The sequence below is a fragment of the Electrophorus electricus genome, chromosome 18 (genome assembly GCF_013358815.1).
Source record: "Electrophorus electricus isolate fEleEle1 chromosome 18, fEleEle1.pri, whole genome shotgun sequence".
Lineage (NCBI taxonomy): Eukaryota > Metazoa > Chordata > Actinopteri > Gymnotiformes > Gymnotidae > Electrophorus > Electrophorus electricus.
Genome location: NC_049552.1, coordinates 11,458,673 through 11,483,932, shown reverse-complemented (window position 1 = coordinate 11,483,932; position 25,260 = coordinate 11,458,673). Strand labels below are relative to the sequence as shown.

The 25,260-nt window shown below is 40.7% G+C and overlaps 1 protein-coding gene across 1 annotated transcript in view; it reads right to left on the bottom strand.

Moving 5' to 3' along the window:
- ak5 (adenylate kinase 5) overlaps positions 1–25,260 on the bottom strand; it is a 41,817-nt gene that overhangs the window by 15,873 nt on the left and 684 nt on the right. The window contains exons 2-7 of the mRNA XM_026998381.2: positions 24,353–24,539; positions 23,572–23,739; positions 22,675–22,847; positions 17,062–17,175; positions 10,593–10,784; positions 781–871 (exon numbers count right to left, since the gene is read on the bottom strand). Of these exons, the coding sequence (XP_026854182.2) occupies positions 781–871; positions 10,593–10,784; positions 17,062–17,175; positions 22,675–22,847; positions 23,572–23,739; positions 24,353–24,539 (925 nt within the window). The remainder of the gene's footprint in view (positions 1–780; positions 872–10,592; positions 10,785–17,061; positions 17,176–22,674; positions 22,848–23,571; positions 23,740–24,352; positions 24,540–25,260) is intronic.

Here is a 25,260-nt window from a genome sequence, read left to right as displayed (position 1 = left end):
GATATGAATCTCTTAGATCAGCATCTCTATGCTTTCTATGTTTTGCATCATATACACCAGAGTATATATCTTTCACTGTATATCTCTAAAAGCCATGTAATCTCTATATATAGACATTTTCTAAAAACCTTGTACTGGTCAATGCCCTATCTGTTTCTAGAAATCACTCCAAGATCTGTTAATTAACCTTCATTTGTGATCCGCAGAGGCCAGAACGTTTCTGGTCATGGCTCCCACTCCTCTCTGCGCTGCACATCGACGAGCAAGCACAGAATACCAGGCATTTGTGTCTGCATCATCACACTATGACTTATCATGCTGCCGACACGTTCATTGATTCCACAATGCTACAGCACCACTAACGCAGCCAGAAAGTCAGAGGCCAGTTAGCGCAAGCTTGACATATCATGCTGTTCGCTCTCACAGCAACACGATCTACTGGACCAACGGTCAGCTTTTTAGGAGCCTACTGAAACTCATTAGCTGAATGAAGGAAACTGTGTGTATGTGGTGATGCATCTAGGGCAAACATAACTTAAATACAGTAATTTCCCAATTAGTATAATAGAGTATGTGATACAGAAATTCCTGGAGAATGAAGATATGTAGACCACTACATGGCCAAGTCAAATAGCCCATCAACAAGTTGCTCTTGAAATATCAAATTCCACTGCACAGATATTTGGGGATTTTCCCAAACTCATATCAGAGCATTAGCACTATCAGTGCAGCGGTTAAGAACACATATTTGTTCAGATATGCCAATTCTAAGGGTTTTACCTGCAACAGGTTCTTTGGTCGGGAACAGCCTGTTGTCAACCGTCATACTGATGTCATAGAAGACTTCTTCCTCATCTCGGTCTGCATCCAGCTGTGCAGAAAAGAGACGTGAAATGTGGTCAAACTTCAGCTTGTAGGAGCTGCTACTCAACTGTGCACATTTTACAGTCCATTTTGAAAATGTTAACATTTGATTAGTTCCCCCTGCATCCCAAAACCCTGGCATTTTCTTTTCATCCTTCTTCAGAGATCAATTGAAATGTGATTGTGGTTGTTGAAATATAGTTTGTTTTAGTCATAGATTAAAGCAGTAATGTACCATGGGAGAAAAATGCTAATATTTATGAATGAAGACTGCCTTGCATTGCTTCATTCATTTCTGCTCATTCACTCATTAAAAGTGGTTTGCTGAGGTCTGTTGATAACTGCTAGCACTTAAGTTCAGCATAAAAAGCCTTTAAAAAGAACTTCAAGGTTCTTGCTTGAACACAGAGAAACTGCTGGAGGGAACAAAACAAGAAGAAAATGAAAATCTCCAGACAGGAGGAGGTACAGGAACAGCCCCCACCCCAACCTCCTGGCTGTTTCCATGACGACAGACTATAAAGAGGCACAGCTTAGAGATGCGTGGGAGAGTCCCCTGATCCTTGGGGGGGGGTTGACAGCTGCGGTGCTCCCATGAACTATTATGGGCTACAGCAACGGGGGCTCTAGGGAGCAAGACACAAACTTTAGGAGACGATTAGGCCCCAGACTCAACTCTACTAAATTTCAATTTTCTCCCTAATCACCCATCTTCTTGAAGGTCAACTTATGCTCAAACCCGATAAAGAGCTGAACAAAATTAATTCTAGTGTGAGACGCTGTCACTGAGACACTACATTCACCATACACAAATACTCAAATCAAACTTTGCTCTCCACCACTCATCACTCCATTAAGGTAAACCAATAAAGGCCAACTGCTAGAGCACTACATTTATTTGTTTTCCTGACATAACAAGGAGACGGCGGTACAGTATTGGCACAGCTACCGCATTAATCCACTGTGCCCTGAAGAGACCTGGGGTAGGTGTGGAACCATCATGTGCTGCTAATGGGGCCCAGGCAGCTGTGAACAGGGCAGCTGGGCAGAGTTTCCATGAAGGGGTCAGTGCAGATGTCACAAACTCCACTAGGGCCTGACGTCATTTTCCCTGGTAACGGCAAAGCGCTGCGCACCTGCAAGCCTGGTGGGTGTTTATTAAATCGATCAGCTTTCCTGGACTGAATGGCTAACGTAAATCAGAGCAATGTAAACAAGTCTGTGTGTGTGTGTGTGTGTGTGTGTGTGTGTGTGTGTGTGTGTGTGTGTATATATATATATATATATATATATATATATATATATATATTATATATACATACATATATATATACATACATATATATATATATATATATATATATATATATATATATATATATATATATATATATATATATATATAATATATACATACATACATATATACATATATATGTTTGTAGAGAAATCTCCTGTGATGTAAAATGTTTAAAGGTTTAGAGTGGGCCGGATCAATGGGATTTGGTGCTATACTCAGAGCGACCTTTGCCTAAGATCTGAAGCAAAAGGTTGTCTGGCAGAAATACTTCAAAAGTGTTTAATTTTGTTGTTAAGTTTGTCAGTTTCCTATACATATTTATTCCAACACATGACGAAAAATAGTTTAAGTAATAATATATCTTGCTATAAAGCAGCAAGCAAAAGAATGCTTAAGAATCACTTTGTCAAACTTGTCAAAAGAAAACTAATTTCTAAAAACTAATTTCAAATAAAGAATGACTTAAGATGAATAAATTATAGCTGATTTTAATTGTAATATTTTTAAAGTCATATCACTTTGAGTATGACTAGCAACAAGGCTGTCAGGTAACAGTTTAGTTATTGACATTTCAAATCCATTTCTTCACTATTACTGCTCTTTTTTCTCCAAGTAATCATGGTTACAGCATCTCCATGGCAACACAAAGTGGAATACATATCAAAGAAACCATTCACTACATAAATAACTCCCAAACCCACCATTCGTGCTGCATCTTCCCTCGCTGATAACACCTGTCTCTTCCTTCTCTCTTCAAGAATTCTACACAGGGGTTACCCAGAGCTGGAGATCAGAGAGCGCCAGACTCCCCGCTGCTCAGGTGCCTTGGCCGTTTACTGAGACTCTTTTGAAGCTCCTAATTAAGAACCGAATTAAGATGAACTCCCCACACAACATTTTGGATCAGTCACCTCCTTCTCTCACACCGTGATGGGAATCTGTGAGGCTTTTTTTTTTTTTTTTTTTTTGCCTAAGGGAGGTGTGTAAAATAGATGATCAGAGCAGGCCTTGCCCCTTGGCAAGACTGACATTCCCAGTCACACGACTCTGCAAGACTGACACTCCCAGTCATATGACACTCAGACGTTCCCAGCACTGCTCTGCTATTCATGCAACCAGGCAAGAACACAAAGTAGCTCAGGCTGGGGGGTTGGGATGAATAAAGCCGATGACGCACATAAAAGACTGGGTTTTTAAAGATGTCTCCTGGTTTGATGCTTGACGTTTTTACTGGAGCAAGATTGAGCTTGTACCCAAGCCCATGGTGCTTGTACATAGAGATCCAGTGGTACGTTGAGACTGAGAGATCTGCTTCAAGCCAAGTTAAAAGGAGCTTGGAGTCAAAACATTCACCAGCTCTCTTTTAGATCAACATCACAACTTTGGCACTACAATGTTCCTCTTACATTCTCTTGGCTGTTAACCCCAAAATGGTAACAGCACTGGTGCAAAGATCATTGCCATTACAATTTTTTGGGTAGACTTCCTCTTTAGAAGATGCAGATCCTGCTATAAGCAGCAAGTCTGAAGTTTTTGGGTGAATTCTCCTTTTGTGACTTGCTAAAAGATGGATGGCAAGAAAACATCCTTTGAGAATCTGTGCTTAGAGGCGGTTGGCTGCTATCAACATGAGGTGTAATTATCACTTCATTAGTTCCTAAAATATGCATTGACGACTCCAGATTGCAGCTCAAACTGCTTTCTTTTTAATTTCCACATGATTTGTTAAGATGTGTTCATTTTAACTTGCTGGGGGTGTATGCAGATCTCAAACCTTCCTCTTTTAATTCCTCACCAGTCACACCCCAAGCCTCTTCCAAAGCAAATGTAATTAAGAAACATTAAACCTATCAGTAATTTGAAAATGCTGAGTCACCCAAAGCAAAAACGCTGTGAAAATGAAAAAGAAACTCATTTTAAGTTTAAGTATGCTAGAAAAGTCTTTTTTTCAGCATTAACATAAAATTATGTTTCTGGCAAAGAATGAGGTGCTATATAAATGAACTTAGCTCTTTAACACCAACTACAACTGCTTTGCAGTCTGCCCTATTATATGTTTTATGCAAACAGTACATACATTGCTCTTCATTAAAGGTATATGGCATCGTCAATTGTTCAGCTAAGGGTAAAGGTTTAAAACTGCATCTATTGATTGGGAACTGGGGAAGTGGTCCAAATTATGTACTGGAACATTTCTCATATCAGATCAGTTTGGCTTTGAATAGTGTCTGTTAACCCATAAAATCATCTGTTTTGTTTTATTGTATTCTTCTACCTGTATATACATCATGTACTCCAAAAACTATGGATCTATATCTTTCATCCAGAGCAGAAATGGGTAGAGCTTTCTGCTGAAGTAGAAATGCCAGGGATTACACTTCACATGTCTTAGCATATCCAAAAGAGATGCCCTATGTGGTGAACACTTCTACTGCACAGTTAATTGCCAATTAATTACACAATAATCTAACTATTGCAAATGTCAGCTTTCTTCTCCATACTCTAGCATAATCATATTTTGCCTTTAGTGTGCAAGATCAATTAAGAACTGCTACAATTCCAAGCCAGGTCTCTCTCAGAATTAGATAACAAGGAAGAAGCTCTGAATAGCAAACATTTATATATTTCTGGAGATAGCATAAATAACAATGTTATACAATGACATGTTTTAGGTTCACTATTAAAAACCTTTAATATATTAAAAATTGAGTTTGTAAGGCTGGAAAAATGGAAATTATTCATAAGATATGACTTGTTCGTCATCATCTTGTAAAGACAAAGAACAATGCCTTACATCTCGTTAAGACATTTTCATAGAAAAGAGCACAATGAGTAATACATACTAATGGAAATGCATATTAGTCACATCCACTGGGATAAAGAAGAGAACATTGTGCCTGACTCTGCAGATCTGCTGGAATTAGGCCCATGTCTGCATGACGTAGTTCAGCGAGAGCTCTCAAACCAATTCATTTTATTCTGTAAATGAGAATCTGAAAGCACTTGATGAAACAAAACTTTAGCAAAGATATTTCTCTTTCTTGGGTTTAATCAACACCTTGATGCAATTCAGCATGTCAATTCGAATCAAAAAACAAAGAACTACAGCAACAAAACAATTCCATGAATGTTTGATGATGAAAATCTATTCACTGCATTTTATCATTTTTGACAATGCAATTAGTAGCATTTGAATCAGACTCTCAGAGCTCATAAAATATCCTTTTTTATTGTGTGGAATGGAAGCTCAATAAAGCACAGGCATAGTTTTGGGGGACAGACATGGGAGGCGTGTCCCCCATAATAATTCCTGCTCACACTACTATTATGTGTTAGGAAGGGTGGTGTGGTGTCAAATTGAAATGAAACCTACGACACTGCTATAAAGACTTTTCCACCTGGTGCCTTATCTCTTTATATGGATTTTCTTTCGACATTAATGAGGTCTTTAAATTGTTTCATATCAAAACAAACCACAGTGGCTTCATATCCTCTGGCTCTGCAATAAGCCTTTTTGTAATAAGTATTTCTGCTCTTCCGGTAATAGCAGACACAAGGGACAAAAAGCAAACATTTATTCTCTTAAGCCAGCTGTGTTTTCTCACAGTGGTAAGAGGTGCAAACACTGAGCATGCACCCAAACAATTCGTTCAGAATTAATTCAGGGGTAAGTGGATTTGTGCATCCCTGCTGCAGCAGAAAGGGCAGGCTGGAGAGGCCTAATTTTCCCCGGGGACAGAAACTGCATCAGGGGACAACAGCTCTGGGTTGAAGCCTGTATATGTTGGGAGTGACAATTTTGCAGGTCCTGTGGACAGCCACTTGCCTGCAGATTCATCAACAGACCCTTAATCATTTTGGGATATCCAGACCTGACAAGTCCGGGGAGCATATTCACTGCTCATTTATTTATATGTTTGTTTATTTGTTTGATGGCTTGTTTAATGATAGAATATGTGATATTGGGTGTTTTAAATCTTAATAGGACACTTCAGTGTAAACCCTTAATTTATTTTTAAATTAAGCATTTAGAATAGTTCAAAATGGCTTGGTTTTAGGGTCACAGATAGGGACAAAGATGACCTACCTTCCATAAGGCCCTTACGTTAATGATCTGTAACTGCAAGACCAAGCACAAAGCTACTCTGAATGCTAAATAAGCTTTTTGAGGTTTAAATGGTGGGATATTCCTTTAATCTCTTTTTAGTTTAAAGTCAACTATTTACTGTAGCTATTTTAGGCCCTGAAATCTGATTGAAACCAAGGGTCTCAGTTGGCTGTTAGGTGGCTGTGAATATTTTAACCACATAACAGCCATACTAAGATTATTACCTCAAAACATTAGTCAGTAGATTGTTTTGGAATTTCCAGACACAGCTCTATATCGAGCCATATTACTGGCTTTCCATTTTATAATTGAGCCATGTGATTGGCTCGCTCCCCTTCATGCCATTTCACTTGCATGGCTATTTGGCTTGAATCATTTGTGGTGGACTGCATATGATTGTTTAGCAGATGCAATGCTGAAAACTGGAGGTTTTCCTTATAAGAAGGAAAGGAGGTGTGAGTGGGTGCTCGTAAAGAAGTTTCTACCTTTCAGATCTCATCCTTCAAAATGAAATATGATGTCAAATGAGTCTGAAGGTTGTTAGGTTCTAAGTAGAAGTAGAAGATTTGCATTCTGTCCTACAGATTGCTACCGTGAGATAGGTATACTCTAATATTTAATCTGAAGCTTACACGTGTGAGGCTTTTGATGTGTCGGTGTTATCAGAACAAAGCCTCCTAAATACTTTTTTTCAGCTCAAGTGCTTTTGTTATCATTGTAGTGGTTGTCAGCAATGATTACACTAGCTACAACTGAAGGAGCCCTGGAATGCAAAGTAAACTAGTCAACAAATAGTATTGATGTTATGATATCCAATGTCTGAACAATGCATGAAAACCTATGTCAGTTGCGTCACCAACATTATTACCTTACTTATGTTGTCTGTATGAAATGAATACCTTTGAACTAGGCCTACACAGCACTCATCTAACTATAAACACACTCAAAATGCAATTCAAAATTAACTTTCTGTACCTCTGCATTCCAGCAATGAAATCACTTCTATCTTGTACAAAACAGGCTTGCTTCTCTGCTCTCTTCCCAGAATCCCCTCTGCTCCCCTTTTCTCAGAATTTATTTTTTCCTGCACAAAAAATATTGCCTAGCTATCTAATTTATGGAATACTGGGGGGGGGGGGGGGGGGGGGGGGGTCTGACTGCTCTGACAGAGCCATCTGACAAGACTAAAAGGACAGAATACTGGCGATTTGCATAATTATTAGTAGAGTCAGCAGCCACTTGAAATGTGATTTGATCAAACAAAAAGAGGGAGAGAGTGATGAGAAGAGACAATAAAACCTGCATGTGGAAGTAGCATGGAGGCCTGGGATATACAAACTAGCGCTCACCATCCAAACCCAGCCCAAGTGTCCAAGCCACTTTTGAACAATTTAGTGGAGGTTTAATTCATGACCTTACAGGTTCAATCTACCACAGGTACTGCAGTGCATCTTAAGAGTATGTACTTAAGTACAGATATTTTCAAATGACTTTTTTTGTGTAAATATACACAAATATGTTTAAATATCTCCTTTAACAGCCTTTGGCTATTGATTACACTAACTGCAAATTGAGTCTCTCTCTCTCTCTCTCTCTCTCTCTCTCAATTTTTTCAATTTAAAATGAGCTTTATTGGCATGAAAAAATCATATTATATTGCCCAAGCATTTACAGAATTTATAGAACATCACGCCCTCTCTGGCATTGCGGTAACCTTGGCAATTCCTGCCTAGCCTTTTGTTTTGGTTTACCCCCTGGTTTTCATGTCAATGCGCTTCTTTGTTTTGCTTTTTCTGATCTGCCCCTTTGGTTTTCTCACCTGTCGTTCATTTCAGCTGTTCCTTGTCTGTAGCCTGTTTAGCCCATGTATTTAAACCCCATATGTTCCATGTTACATTGCTGGTCATTGTTTTATATAGCCTGTGATCTACTTTCCTTGTCTGTTCTGTATAGTTTCTCCCTTTTAGCCTGTCCATTTATCCTGTCTGTTTTTGTGTTTCACTTTCCTTTTTGTATTCTGATTCTGTTTCATGTACTGATGTTTCTGGTAAATCACTTCTGGACTGTTCTACTGACCCTGATTTTGGATCTGCCCTTTATAAATCTAACTCTTCTCAGCGTTTGCATCCTCCTCACCATCACTCTGCGTTACACATCTCTCTCTCTCTCTCTCTCTCTCTCTCTCTCTCTCTCTCTCCCCCCCCCTCTCTCTCTCAATTGACCTTGTCTCCTGAGCCAGATGAAAGTCTTTAAAGTTGTAACTGTGAGGAGAAATCGATCTGTTTTTAGCCAGGGACTAGTGAATGCGTTCTCCTCTACGGCACTGAGGTCAGAGGGTCAGTGGAGTCAGTGTCTTGTCTGTGCTGCATGCCTGAACTTGGCACTGACTTTGAATTATATTTCTAAATCCTGAGGCTCACCAGCCTTGTTTAGGTGCTTAATCACTAAGCATTTAGACTAGCATTACTAGCAGAAGGTTTCTAAACTAGAGTGAATTTTTTATTCTAATATCACATATCTAATATTTTAATAAGATCAGTGCTGTTTTTCCGTTCCGCTGCGAACAGGACAGGCAGTTGGGAGAGGGAAACCGCTCGCTCTGGTACTGGGCAACGTCCCGCTACATCAGTGCTCTGATGGGATGAACATGTGCTGCGGGAGACTGCACTCCCACTATGGATGCGAATTCTGGATGAATTTCACAGTGAGTCAGCGAGTCCGCACTAAGGCCCCACAGCTCATGTTTGAGGGGTTGGGGTGGATTTGGGGGGCCTCCACATAGTGGTTTGTTTTGGTTTTTCCTCCATTTTCTTTCCTGTGTGGCTGGGCTAGGACAGATGCAGGTTAAACTGTATGAATGGATCTCTGATTGGTGCATAGTGAGAGAGGAGCTTCCACTGTGGTCACAAAGCACTGGGAAAAGCACAGGGCACAAAGTCCTAATTCAATTAGTCCTTAGTGAATGATCTCCCTTCTATTTCAGTGGACACACGTGCTCTCATCCCTTTTTTCTTTCTACCTGTTCTTGTGATTGTAATGTGGTTAATGGACATATAAACACACATGGTATTTCTCAGTTAGCCAGGCAGTATAGGGCAAAATCTAGTATTGTCCCACAGGAAAAATCCAAGTAAGAGATTCCTATTGAGCAGACTTCCTGTCTGTCTTAGGTTTTCCAGAAATCCACTCCAGGTTTGCATAAAATGTCAGCCATCATGGATATTTGGATAAGCTTGAGGACTTACAGCAGTCCCCAGATTCCTCTTTTTAAGCCACAACCATGTGTCAAAATACTGTTTGCAGTTTTCGAAAAAAAGCATCTCCTCTTAGCTGATGAAATGGTACTTTCATGTCTCGTTGGTGGTATGAACACATGCGTTCTCCTTTATAGCCTGAACTCATTCCCCTCGAGACTGATTTGGACCAAAGCCCTGCCATGTTCACCCTGCAACCTTCACAAGGAAAGTGGAGTTGTTTCTGGGAGGAACGGACCGAGCTCTCGTCACCTACAAAGATGTGACATTCGGTTTGAACAGCACTCAAGTTTGTCGTTTTTCTTAAAAGAACACTCCATCCACCATTGATAAAAGAATTTCAGCCTTGGTTGGTTTCCATTGTGACCTCATAATCATCCGAGGGGATTCGAGAGAATGGAGTTAATTTATGTTTCTCGTCTGATTGGCTGTTTGAACAAATGAATCAAGTTGGTTCTAGTTAGAGTCTCAGCTTGGTTTCCTGGGCTGGGGCAGACTGCCTCTAATCTCCATTGGTTAGGCTAGCCTATTTTTAGCCTAATTACACTGCAATTATGAGGATGTTTTACCAGGACTAACAGCAGGGCTTGTATACCCGAGATTAATGTGCATCATGGTTTTCATCACATCTTAGAGCATACAATGGCAGGACACAGCAGAATATGCAAGGCCTTAACATTATTATTAATATTCCCTGCCATCCACTTGAGGGAAACGTCCATGCTGGGGTCAATGAATGCATGCAGCTTACTGACAATGTGAAACGGAATATTTGGGCAGTGACGGGACTTGACAGGACTGGAGTTTATCTATTTGATTAGATCATAAAAACGGTGCATGATGTTGCTTAATATTATTTTTCTTTGCATTCTTAGCATTGGAGAAAATACATTAGAGATGGATGAACATCACTATTTTGATAGAAAATGACAAAAAAAGCAAATTCATCTTTTTAAATGATGATGATGGTGGGGAAAAGTATAAAGTAATGCTAAATAATACATGACTAACATGGCTAAAAGTGCTCATTTTAATTTCAGCTTATTCTGAAGTTTGCGGCCCTTACCGTGACGACGAGACCCTTCTCCTGGAAGTAGCGCACCAACGGGATAGCATTCTGCTTGAAGTTGGTCAGCCGGCGCTCCGTGGCTTTGGGGTTGTCGTCGGGGCGACCTTGTTGCTCCGCCCTCTTCTCCAAACGCTCCTTGAGGCGCTGGTTGGAGCAAGAGAGGAAGACCACCAGATCCGGAGTGCAGATCTAGAGGAGCAGAGAGACAGCAAAAAGGACACAGGCAACCGCAGGTGAATCGACAGAGATGTGCGCAGTTACAGCCTACAACTACATGAAAACTGTGGTTTATCACAATAGGCAAATTATTTAAGGCAAGGTGATGATACATCATTAGTATATAACAACTGGTGGATGTCAGATATTTCACACTTTGCTTTGAATTCGACGTGTGTGGCATCGCCACTGCATTTAAATGTGAAACCGCAGATTACACAACACTGCCAGACTGCACTATTGGCGCTCTAAATCTCTGTTTCTCTTCTATGTGGCTGTTGTGTAGGTTCCCACAATCTGCTCATGGTGTGTTCCGCACAAGAATTTGTAATAATAAGCTGAACTCAAATAAGGAGGAGAAGCTGAAATTTGATCTGAAATTTGAGAACAGCATATGAGCATAACAGAAGCATAACGAATGCTCTGGTCGCAGACCTTCAAAGTGGTCCGAGTATATGAGCATATAACGTGTGCATAACGACTGCTCTGGCCTCAGCTTCAGAGTAGCCCCAGTACATGCTGCACAACATCATTGTGATCTCTGACCTCATGATCTTTACCTCTGCTTTATGAGCAGGGTGAACAAAGATTCTTTCAAAGAAAGTTGTTTCCAATTCATTTACTTTGAGAATCCATATCCAGAAAGATATGACAAATACATATAGCTTAGTGCCTCCCCACCCCACCCCCAAAACCCCCTTTGGCTCCTGTTTTAACTTCATTGGTGAAATGAGTCGCACTGTAACAGAAAGAAAGCAAGATTGTACTGGTTAATTAAAAATTAATTTCCTTAATTGTTAGAGGGTAAAGTATTTAAGACTTCACTTAGGCAATGTGTAGCACATTAGTACTGCACTGATCTTTTGCCTAAGAGGACTCTGAAAAATAACTTCCTGCGTAGGCAACTCCTCTCAACAGTTGGTCTGCTAAAATCCCCTTGGATGAGCACACGTAATTAATTGCTCCCCAGAAAAACAACAACTGTCGGCTGAAAACCAAAAACTGACCTAAGGGCCTTTCATACAACATGGCAAGCATGCTAATAATTAATACAGTGGAACTGCTGGCAAAATAATGGATTAAGCGGCGCTGGAATACTGGCACCTTTAAAACTAGCTGTTCATTAGGGAGCTTTTTTTTGTCTGTTCTTGACAGGGAGGTAATAATGCCACAAAGGCAAGACCAGCTTTGGTATTTACTACTGACAACAAGGGTAAACAGGTCCACTATAAGTAGACACTCTGATGAACAGAATGTTGGAAGTGGGGAGAAACATTACAGGGACCTTTGTTTTGGTATACAACAGAGGCTGTCATGGAAGAAATACAGGTACCTTAAAGCATATGTTCCTGGCAGCTGTGTAGCAAAACTTCAGACTACTCCAAGTTCAATATTTACATGGGTGGGTGGGGGATACTGGGGCAGGATTATGTGATCTGATCCCATTCAAAGGGATATGATATATACTCATTAACTGCTTGATAAACTTGCACAAAGCATCCTCGAAAGAGCGGAAATTGTTCTCTGGATGGTGTGTTGGAAAAGATGGAAGACCCAGAGGGACATGCTAACGTTTAAATAGGAGATGTATGCTGGAAAAGGCAAATTTCAAAAGAGCAGTCCAGGGTCTGGAAGACTACACAAGATCCCTGAGAAGCACTGCCACTCTGTCACCTCTATGACACGTATACACACAAACGCACACACACACACACACACACACACACACACACACACACACACACACACACACACACACACACACACACACATATATACGCATGCACGCATGCACACACGCACACACGCACACACACATACAGGCTCACATGCTTGCAACCCCTTCTGCATGCCATCCTACTTTCTCTATGGCTGTGATTGCTTCAAAATGTCTCTTGTGTATTTCTCAGGGGGGGTTGTTCATCCTTTTCTCTCTTATGAGACATTTAGTACTCTGACTCTCTGCCATCTTTCCCATCTTCTGCTCTCCTGAATTCTTTTACTTTTTCTCTCCATTCCATAAAGACCTTTTTCTTTTTATTTCTCACTTTCTCTCTCTTGGCTTCTCCCTCTTCCTATGGTGCAAAGAGTGACTTCTCGGTGGACGAAATCTTGGTAGATGGACAGCCTCCCTACCATGTCCTCAGTGGGCCTAATGTTCACACACACACACACACACACACACACACACACACACACACACACACACACACACACACACACTCACATATACACACCCACACACACACACACACACACACGCACGCACGCACGCACGCACGCACGCACACACACACACACACACGCACACGCACACGCACGCACGCACGCACGCACGCACGCACGCACGCACGCACGCACGCACACACACACGCACACACGCACACACGCGCACACACACACACAGTACTGCGGAGTCCTGCAGATGATGCATCCTTTCCAAGAGACCCCGGGCCCATGTACACTTCATTAGCCAAGGTCCTGCAGTATCAAAAAACAGACACTGCTGTCTGAAATACAGAGCTGCCACTCACAAGAAATGGCCACCAGGGACCATACGCAGCTTCTCTAATGTTATTTTCCTGTTAGGTTACTATGTTTCACAAATGCCCAGTGAAGTTACATCACAGACCTTGCATGTTCACATAAGATTGGGCACACAATGCACATTGCAACCTGTATACTCGGAATTAGCCTAAGTTCAGCCAGCATCTAACCATATGAATTCAGTTTATGTTATTACCCATAGCTACTGCTATTGTGTCCTGGGAAGAAGTTCATTCGGTCAGCTCAAAATGTCATGTGTGTAGCCAGACATGCTGAGGTCATGCTCCTTAAATATACTCAGATTCCCTAACCTCTACAAACTCCTTGAAGGTCACAGTACTACACATATAGTTTCCCTGATTTAACAAACCTCTTTGCATTGCTTGGTTCTCAAGGTTGATTTTTTTTATGATCATAATTTTGAAAAGGAGAGAACTCGTCTCTGAACATGTATTGTAACATTTCTAATATGTTGAGAGATTTATCTGACATACACTGAGAACTCTTCAGAAATTTATGGTCTTATATAATACTGTTTCTTTTACAAAATGTCTTGATTTTAATTCTTTTTTTTCTTGTAAGAGTTTTGCAACTGTCATCATGAAAAAAAACCAACAAAAAAACCCAACCAAAAACAAAACAGCAATGACAAGCAAACAGGAACACTGCTGCCTCCACATCGCCTTGTTTTGTCCACTGCTATTCTGCACATTAAAACATCACTCTAGCTGAGTCCTCTTGTTGACATTTTGACGTCGTAGTTGGTTGACATTTGCACATTCTTCACCTCCCCCCCACGCCCAATGGAGGTGTCTTCTCAACACTATTGACACCGCGTTGGAACCTAGACCTCTCTCCTTCACAGGACTGCTCAACTCCTAATTGAGATGTTGCCCCTCCTCTATGAGATCGATGCTAATTAAATTGTTTCAAAGCGCATGTTGACAAGTTATTGGTTGCCCGCTTGCTATTTTACAAAGAGCACACTAGTCTGAACCTTCTTGTCCAATCACCGTCTATATCCAATTATTCTCCTTCATCTACCTCTCACTTGTCCTTGTCATCTGAGCACTGAGGGTGGTGTGGGTGGAGGCATGTACTTCTTCAGGTTATCATTTTATGTTTGTGCACAAATGTGGACAGCACTGCAGAGCCCCGCAATACTTCCACCGAAATTCACCTTCCTCACACATTGCATCTGAACCCTCTTTTCAGATGATTGCTGATGGGATTATTGTTTTTTGGGTTGTTATCATTAATGCTCTTTGTGTTGGTGGTCAGTAAGAACGGTGGCAGGCATCTAAGCAGATGTGACATGGCTTGGATCCAGGTGCTGTCCACAGCTTGGCCTGGCTCTGTTAAGGTCACTCTGGCTGTTGCTAAATTGTCATGGATGTTTTGGATTGGGATACTTTGCATTTTGCTTTTATGCAAAACCATTCCATTTGTCTGCTAGAAGGATAGAAACTATAAAATTTAAAGGAGCATCAAACATCCCATACCTGACAGCTGATTTACCCAGCTGCTGATCTGAGGTCAGCCTGAAGGACACCTGGCTGTGAGTTAACAAATGTGACAAGAAATCTACTATATCCTTAGTATATCTACTATATTATTTCTTCACCACATAAAGGTAACTGTTTCTTAAGAATTTCCAGTGAGGATGTTAAATTTGTATGTTTCAAAATGGTTTACATCTCCTGCTACTTCTTTCACTCTGTCCTGCGTTCTTCTCTCCCTTCTTGCAGGCTGTGTGCACAGAGGCAGATGTCTGACATTAGCCTGGCGAGCATTTCTTAATCCTTCTTGGAACCAGAAAAAATAGTCGATTCCTGTGCTACACTGTGGGGGCGACTCAGCCACGTCAAATTGTTTGCATGGCGCAGAATAATTCTGTGATGATTTCTGGTGAGACACTCTCAACAGTATGCAAAGCCCTGCCATCATGGTCTGGGCCGGGAGTGGAGGGCATCTAGAGAAAATGCCACATCGCAAGAGACGACTCTGGAAATTGACGTTACAATCGCGAAGAGAACTGTGGAATATGGCTGTCAGGTGTCCCACCGGAGCAGGCCAGTTAAGCCACTAATGCGCAGCTTTACTCCAAACTGCTGTCAGCGATAAGCCTCAGAGCTTTTGCGCTCTCGTTAAACAAGGCCTGTGTACTACAGCTAGTTGACAGAAAGCAAACTAATTACCAGAAAGCAATCTCTGCCCTGCTACTCAACATAGAAATCATCAGCGATGCCGCCTTCCCTTTTACGGTCATCTGTGTAGCAACGTCTTACCAAATGTATCCCTGCAGGCGACAATTGACGCTGCTATAACTGGGTTTAACTGGTGAGGGGGAGGTGGTTGCAGCACACTCGATCAGATGATGTGACATCCAGGGAGGTCGCACGATAAGCAATCTTCTCCCATACGCAACAGGGGGGTTGTACGCAGCTGTCGGCCCCGCGCAAGGCGACCTCAACGATACAGGGAAGGGTGAGCAAGTGATAAGAAGCTTAGAAGCAAGTGTGTGTGTGTGTGTGTGTGTGTGTGTGTGTGTGTGTGAGAGAGAGAGAGAAAGAGAGAAGAATCTGACTGCCAAATGCATCTGATTTGTGCACGAGGGACTCACACTGTGGCACTTCTAACTGTCCTGTCCGTGTTTAAAGGTTAAAGCATCTGATAATACCTCGCCAGCCAAATCCACAGGAACTCAGACGCCGTGAATAAGGGGAGCCCGACACTTTGTGCCAAACATCTTGCTATTGCAAAACTAACAGATCGTGCGTCATACAGAGCTAATTAAATAAGATGAGAAAAAGACCTGGGATGGATCGTTATTTAGATATGAGCACGCGCAAAGGTTAGAAACAGCGAGCCATTAAAGCATGTCTGTGATAGGTCAGTGGATTTCTGTCATGAAAGATTTACACTAGCTAATGCATACCTATTATAGCTTTAAAAAAAAGTTACCTTAATTGTAGCCAAAGTCTGTTACACATGATGGGTGAAAATTAATTTAAGAGAGAGTTTACAGATAAAGTTCTGAAGGTAGGTGTGAATTCAGCCAATGAGTGTAAATGACACTCCCTGGCGTGTACGCCATCTCTATATATAGCTTACTAAGCCAGCAAATACCAGCACTGGCACGGGAAAAAAAAATAAAAACAGCAGTTGAGCTAATTTCTGAAATCATGTATAAAAAAAGCAGACATTTAAAAGCAACAGTGAATAGAGAATAAATACAGGCTAATGGTAAACTCAACACCCGCAGAGCCAAATATGCTATTTTCCTCAACACTTGTCATTAAAGGTACTTTTTTTGAGTGAATAGACATGACAATACTCGACTGGCCTAACTCCCATGCAGACATTATCGATTTGGGCAAAATACGTCTTCGGCTGTGAAAGAAAGAGCTCCCTTAAGGTTCAGTTGGTTGTCGCCATATACATGTCCTGCATGGAAAGAAGTTTCATGGAACTTTCTGGATTTCTTTCACAAGCTCATAGTTAATTGATCCCTGCCTGTTGGTTATGTTGCATGTGCATTCAGCACATGGTAGTGTAGAAAAAGCATCAAGAGTGGATGAAGACCATGAGATTCGGTGACTGAGTCAGCAAGAATGTCCATTACCACAGTGTTAATCCTGCAGCGCAGCAGAACTGAACAGCAGAGCTATTTGTAGCCCATGGTAACTGAAAATACACTCACCTGGTCCTCAAAAGAAAGTGCCTGGCCAACATCCCGTGGGAAGCCGTCTATAACTATGCCATTCGCATCTGGTATCTTCATGATTTTCTGCTTTATCTCAGTTATGGTTGTCTCCTGATGGGGAACAATAATAGAGTTCAGATACAAAGGAGTATTTACATCTCATCCAAGTATTTTTTAAAATCACTCAGTCTCAAATGATAAAGAACTGCTACTTGTCTTTTATCTTTGGCTCTATTTCCAAAGGGGGCAGGGCCATTTTAAAGGCTACATGTCAAAGACTACATGAGCACAACCTCAAGGGCTGAAATGTGGAGGTTGGTGGTGGGGGGTTGTGTGTGTGTATGTATGTGTGTGTGTGTGTGTGTGTTCATATGACAATAAAAGTTTCAAAGAGGTCAGCAGTGGCATGCTTATGTTGCCCATCCCTGTCACTGGAACGCCTCCCTCGTGCATATTTCTATATGGCTGTTTTGTTTGCCACAACCCTGCGTCTCCCCTTTTCTCGGATAGGCCTTTTCTCGGATAGGCCTTTTCTCAGATAGACTGTAGCAGCAACGGCAAGGCCTTTCTTGTCACCAGAGAAAGAGGAAATGACTCGCTCATTTAAAAAGGTGAATAATAAAGCGGGGAAATCTGCATCTCCCGAACCGGAATGTGCCATTGTAAAGTCACATCTCACATGACTGCTGTGTCACATTAGTATTCACTAGTATGCCAGTGTTAGTGCAGGATGGCTCTAAGAATATATATATATATATATCTTCCTCAGGCCAACTACATTGAAGGACTGTATTACACTGCTCTACTTACTGAAATGCAGCCTCCAAATATGGTCCCTTGGAGTTTACTGAGATTTTAAAAATTGCATCCAACTTGTTATGCCATTCCTGTATTAGTTTATAATCATTTGGGATGTAAAAAAAAAAGAAAAGAAAAAAAAAAGTTATTTATTAAAAAGACGTGTTATATTTTGGAAGATACTCTTCACAGTTTTCCCCCCTTCAGCGCTGCGGTTCCAATGGTGCTTAGTGCCATGTGGTTTTGAATTTGTTTCTGTTGTAGCCTCTGCCCTGGTCTCGTGTTGTGTATATCCACACCTTTCATTGTGTTCACTTGTATTTGCTTTCCCCTAATATAACTGTGTACATGTACCTCTTGTTTTCATGACTTGTTAGTTGTTTGCTTTTACTTGTTAGAGATTTTGCTTTGTAATCTTGCTGTTCTAAGTACCTGTTATTAACTCCCTTTAAGTTTTTGCATTTTCATTTCTTGTTGTAAACCTGTTTTTGTTTTGCCAAGTTCTTCTTATAACCATGTTACAGTCTCATTATGTAACTTTGTACCTGGTTACTCTACTTTGTGGTATTGTACAGATAGTGAGTTTGGATTTGCCTTAAATGCCATTCTGCTCATGTGTCCTGTCTCTACTCACCCCATGTTCTAATACTGGCAACAAACTGCGATAATTTCCAATAATATAGGTTGCAGAGTCGGTAACCTAGTATCTGCTCCAAATATCTGATTTGAATCCTTAATTAATGACATAGCATAGCCTTCTTCCTACTAATAACTGTCCATAAGATTAAATTCACCATATATAATGTGAAGGCATTGATTTGCTTTTCTCTCATAGAAAAACAGGTTCTTTTTAATTCCCTTTTTATAGACACTGAGAATTTTAAGACATCCATCAGAACTTCAGTACTGCTACCAGTGAACCCAAGGAATATCACACACACACTTCTTTCAATCTTTCAAGCTAACAGCCAATAAACTGGTGGTGTCAAGACCATTATAACGATCTAGAAACCCAGGGGTCTTTGATTATATAGGATCAACAGCAAACAATAACCAGTTGAGTTTATGAAGCTGCATTTCACACAATGAACCCATGCTTTCCTTTACAGACTCTGCTTTTAACGAGCATAGCGGTTGTTCCTCTTTGCCCTTATCTAGTAATCTTTGTCAGACTAGAGCTTTAGACTTTCTCTACCAGGGGAAAGAGAGCCCGAATAGTCCGATGTCTCACTGCGGATGTGTACATCTAATACAACTTGGAATTAGTGACCCAGTGTCCATTTCATCCTCTTGTAAATAACCTTTATGGATTGACTTCTTTCCCTCTTTAAACTTGTGCAGCATTCAGTGAGTCCTTCTATAACTTGGAAACCCATGTTTTATGATCTGTTTATCATTTAAGCCAGACTCTCTTTTAGCAAGCCTAGCTTTCATGCTCAGCTTCCTCCAAAATAAACATGGAAGGAAAAGTATGCCGTCACATAACCTTATTGTTGGCAGGGAATTAAGATGTGTTGAGTTATAAACATATTTCCATGGTATATGGAAACGTGAATACACTGCGCTGAAAGAATTGTTCATGAGTGTGATTCAAAGAAAGCTATCTGATCCTTTCCTTCTTACACTGCCACACACAAGCACATAAAGCTATTTTAAGCTTTTCCATGTCGCTTCAAGAGAAGGTAAGTGTTTTGTGTCTGCATCTGAAAGGCAGATGAGGACACAAAGAGAATCTATGATGATCTGTGTTTCTAAAAATGAGTCACCGTTGACAGGCCAGGGAGCCTGGAAAAGAAAGTGAGAATATTTAAAACAGCTGTGACAGCAGCAAAACACAAGCCAACCTTGTTTTCAATATCTCATGTACTGTGGTCATGGGATACAGTCCAGGTTTATTGTGAGTACAATATTAGCTTTTGTAAACACTAATATCAAAGCAAGGTAGAGAAGCGACAGTTTTCTCTGATCTCAGTTTTCAGTGTAATACCTGTGTGACGTCTGCAAACACATGTGGCACATCAGGATTGATTCTCTATGACTGTTAACTGACACAAAAGTACACACATTTTGGGTAAAGTCACATCTGTTACAGAGTTTCAGAATATTTCTCTTACAGGATGAGTGAACTGCCAAACCTTTTGTCAACCATGCATCCAAGCTGGGGTGTCACTAGACCCATCTGAATGGGGCATGTGCACCAGTAAAATGGTTTCCATGTCCCACTCTATGCATGGGGGTAATCAACACAAAAGCCATAATGCTTTAACGTTTTAACATGAATTATTGAAAATAACTACATGACACAAACATTAGTACTGTAAGAATTCACTACAAGTACTACATTTTCCATAATGTCCCAGCATCGTTCTAAATGCTTGAGTGGCTAACACTCTTTCAGTTTCTCTTTGCACTATATGGAGTTAGCTATAGAAATTGACTTACACTATATTTTAATAGCAAGTCAGCCATGCACAAGACAAAGGGGTAATGCGTACATTTTAAGGTTAGCCACATATAACCATGTAACCTACCAAAAACACTAAAGCAAAGGCATTGGTCATGTTAGCAAAAGGGAACACTGCTAAATAAATAATACAAGCTTGTAAAATGAGAAAAATAACCAGTAAACCGTTCATTTTGCATGCTTGAATTGTTTATCTAGCATAAACTGATCATGCAAAAACAATTCTCACGTAATTTTATGTCTCAAAGGAATTACTTCACATGTGTGACAATATTAAAATGAAATGAAAATTGCACAAAAATAACTTCCTCATGAAAGAAGTGAGACCACTCAGAGGTTGAACAGGGAATAGGAATAAGAAGAGAACAAGTATGAAAAGTGAAAACAGACGCAGAACAGGTAGAAACAGTAAGACAGAGAGATAAAAAGAAAGAGAAGGATCAGAACAGGGAGAGTGAGCCTTTTCACAAAAGCATATGCACCCTACCACTGACTAGGAAATAAAGGGGTTTGGCTGTGCCCCCTTAATTCTGAAGTAATTCTGGGTAAACCCCAGTACAACAGGTAGTCTAGAAAAGCCCCTGCATCCAAGCTCTTTTCAACTTTTTCATTGCTTTCTTGCATTCTATCTTGAGTTGCTCTCTCTTTCTTTGTAAAAACATTACACTCAAAATCTATCACAGATATATGTTACAACTAGCTCTGTCACTCTACCAGACCATGTGACTAAGTTCTTTGGAGTATCCTGAAGAGCAAACGTCCAATCTACCCATCATGGCTGTGGGCAGATTCTGTGTCCTGGAAGGGTGATTCAGAGATGGAACTGGACATGATTTACCCAGTCCTATTATACTGCTCGCCTATCAACCTCACATGACCGTGGAATGGTGCAGGTTGGCACAGGATGGTACTTGTGTCCTGAACATTGCTGACGCCCAGCTGGTTTTATGAGCACGGCATCGCTTGGGTTCAGTGGAGCTGGAGGCAGCTGTAGTAGAATGGCTGCTATTGTTTTACTTCAGGGCATAACTGTCTGACCTTTTGATGGTCAGGCCAGTTCTGAGGCTGAATTTCCCTTTGAGTAGGAGGAGTTGACCTAACTCTGTCCACTACTCTGGGCATAAAGTGAAGACCCAGTAGTAACAACCCTGAAGTAACAACCCTGCTCAATTCAGGTCTTAATAGCTGGGGGTCATTATTGCTACCTACTACTACTGGTACATGTGGTCTATACTTATGGTAGTAGTATAGGGGTGAATAATTTAAAAAAATCTGGAAGGATTGATTCAAAGCTGTGCTTGAACTAGTCTACTGATGCTGAATCATAGCTAGGCACCTCAGATGCAACCAGCTGTTAGGATATCCATATAGACCACAGCTCCTTCAAGCTCCTGTATGGTTTCCACCAATATTTTGGTGGGAAATCTCAGCTCTGCTTGAAATTCAATAGAAATTAATAGAAATTAATAAACGCCCAAAGCTCCCATAGAGCATGGCAAAAGTTGTCAATTTGCGATTATCCACATCCAATAGAATCTTGTAAAAACAAATCATCACCTCAAGTGTCTTCTTTTGATGGTAATTCCATCGTGGGCAGTACATATTTTCACATTTCACAGCCTGGTGTCTTAAGACCTACGCAGAGTCTGACTTCATCTGTTGGCATCAGGTCAGGAATCGTGTCAGTGCACTGCTATGTGGGCTGTGTTACTTTTTCCCCACAATGCCGTCATCTTCCATTCTTTCAAGCACATCTTATACTTTTTGATGTACAAAGCCCTCATGAAAGTTTCAGTCTTGCCAACTGTGTACAGGTGGCTCACTCACATATGATATTCCACCTCGAAATTATGTAGTCATGTTTTTTTCCAACACTACCTCCAAGTTATTTCCCTAGCCTTTTCTCTGAATATGAAGGAAGTGAATATTTTCTCTGCTCCTCTCCCCATTGGCCAGATAAGTGACCTGAATGACTTTATGACTCCATTTTCCAGTCTTGCCAGCATTATGAAGTTTTTAGAAAATCTGTCTCTGCTCTGGCCCTTCCATGGAGCACTTAAACTAGACCATTGCTTTCAGATTAAACTTGAGTACTATAATATTTTCATTCATTTTTGACTATCATGCATTCAAACCTCTCCAAACGTGTACTGGCATGTCCAGGGAAATTACATTGCAAGGAGGAACATTGACTTTTATAAGATATTATACAATGAAAAAAAGTCAAACCCATCAGATAGATGCCATCAAAAATGATTATAAAACAAACAAACAAACAAAAAACCCCCAGCAAACTTATGACTACCTTAAGCCTGTTCTTCCTATTCACCAAATGTGAAACCCATTACCTGTGGAGCCAGTTCCCCATTAGTGATGATCCTGGCAATCAAACTCCACTTCCTGTTGCTGGTGGCATTGTGGATCATCTTCTTCCTGAGCAGTTCGCCCACTGAGACGTATTCAAAGCCATAGCGTTCAGCGATCTTCAGGCTCTGTGTACCTTTACCGCTGCCCGGCCCGCCTGTTCAACATTACAAAGAGCAAAACAGTTCATGCTTCTGTGACAGTCTCCAAAGAGCAATTCCATTCAGTGCATTTTCATATTGATGAGCAGAGGTACTGCAAAAAAAAAAAAAATCCTTTGATTTATAAAATCATTTCTAGATAATAAGCATAGGATATCAACAGAGGCATTGTATATTCAGATAGATGTCTCATTTACATATAGTAGGATGAGCCTGTGATACACATTTCATCTCCAAATTAAATCAGCATGTCATGTCACTCAAGAGAAGCAGATAGGACAGTGGGAAAATACAGAACAACTTGATTCTTAACTATGCTTCCTTGCCATGTGTTTGAGTTCAAATATTTGCTATTCAAAGACCAACAGTTTTTGTTGTTATGATTGTTAAGTGCAACACTTTGCTCATATGTAGCTGTTTTTAAATGTGCTGTATAAATAAATGGGACTTTTTACATTAATTATGGTAAGGTTTAGCCTGTTCATGTTGCTACTCATTATTTTTATTTTGTAAACAAAAAAGCAAAAGATATAAAATTAACTGCTGAAGCAGATATCACTCCCATATTAGTCATCTATTCTCCAATGCAAAACCAGTCCAGTCTGCATGAGATTATTGTAGATTATTGTACACTGTCCTGTTTACAATCATTGTTGGAGCACAAAATCTTAGCTCAGCAGAGCAGAAATCTCTACTCAGGGCTTGGAGCATTCGACTCACCGATGATAAGGACGACTTTGGGCCGAGGCCTGGAGGGGTCAAACACCTCATACTCCTCGATCAGCTCGGCTGTCTCGGACAGGTCTGAGTCGCTTTCAATGGAGAACTGGGGGATGGGGGGAAGGCGGTCGTACCTTCGGTAGGGGAAGCTGGGACTGTCTGGCAGTACTGTGAGACAGCACAACCGTAGGAGCTGAAATCTTGCTTGTTGTTTTAAATAACCTTTTCTGTTTTGTACAATGGACTATAGCTTCAATCAGTTCACTAAGGTAGATACATGGAATATATGTTCTTGGTAAAGGTAGTGTAAGACTGCAGTGCTATTTTTAACGCAACAATTTATGTGATACATTTTTAAGAGTTTATTGTGGATTAATTATGTTTTACTAGACTTTTATTAAAGGTGTAGCTCAACAAAAGCAAGTAAACATTGCATTGTTCCCAACCAGGTGCTCATGATACAATTAACTCAGTGTCTAACAGCTATAGTGGAGATGACATATTTGCGTTGCAAAGCAAGCGCCGCGGTCAGACAACCTTGGCATACATTTGCCTACCTGCACAGCCTCTAGCAAAGAACATGTAGAAGCACAAACAGGTGCACAAGCCACAGGTCACATACAACCAGACTGTGTTATCAGGCTATTAGTGTAACACACAGCACACAAGTTATATTGTTATATACAAATCAGCAACCGGTTTAAGAATAATTCAAAGCTGTGTTGCATTTATATTAGATGGCGGTTAACTCATTCACCTCCCACTTCTTTCTGGAACCTACCATTTCGGAAAAAGGATCGTCGTGATTGGCCCCCATTGAGTGGTGGTAGGGACTTCTTCTCCTGTCCCACGAAAGTGTCCCACCTGACTTTGTCCGGACCTCCCAGCTCTCGAACCTTCTTCAGACAGGATTCCAGGTAGTCAATGGGGTCCTCAGGCCGGTGGTACATCAGACCTGTCAACAAACTCTGAAGAACCAGAGGACAGTTTACAAAAGGTGCACTGCACAGAATGCTTAGTTCTATAGGTTCTAGCAATGAACACTGAAATGGCCAATGACCTGGTAAAAGCCAAAAACAGATTTAATAATATGAACCATTATTTATCTTATGCATATCTGTGTTAAATCTATTTCGTTGCAAAATGGTTCTTAAGAACACGAAAATATGAACGCACATCTCACCCTGAATAGTTGTGGTAATTTACTGTTGGCTTTAACTGTTTCAGTTTGACTTGAAAAGTTTCAGAGACATCTTAAGTATTCGCGCAAAAGCATGATGGTACAATAAGCGTCTACGAAATAAGATTAACAGCGTGATCAGGTAGTTGTTAAGATAGCAGGAAGCATTCCAGCATTCACATTTTTCTATTAAACATCCAATTGTAATTGAATGTCCTAAGCCGAAATAACTTGTTGCCTTCATATTAAAAGTGGCTTCAACCATTTACTGAACCTTCTACTTCGAGCGTTGTAAATGTACAATATATTTATATTCCTTTTCTTTTGAACGCTCCTGGAATCAATATGGAAATTATCACGGCAATGCAATACAATCCAGACGAGTTGACAAATGTAGTAAGATAATTTATGCGTTGTCAACTTCGACTTTTGTTGCTATGTTAGTAAGTCTTATACGGGTATTCAATGACAAACCATTATTATGCATCACAACCACAGAACCCCACGGA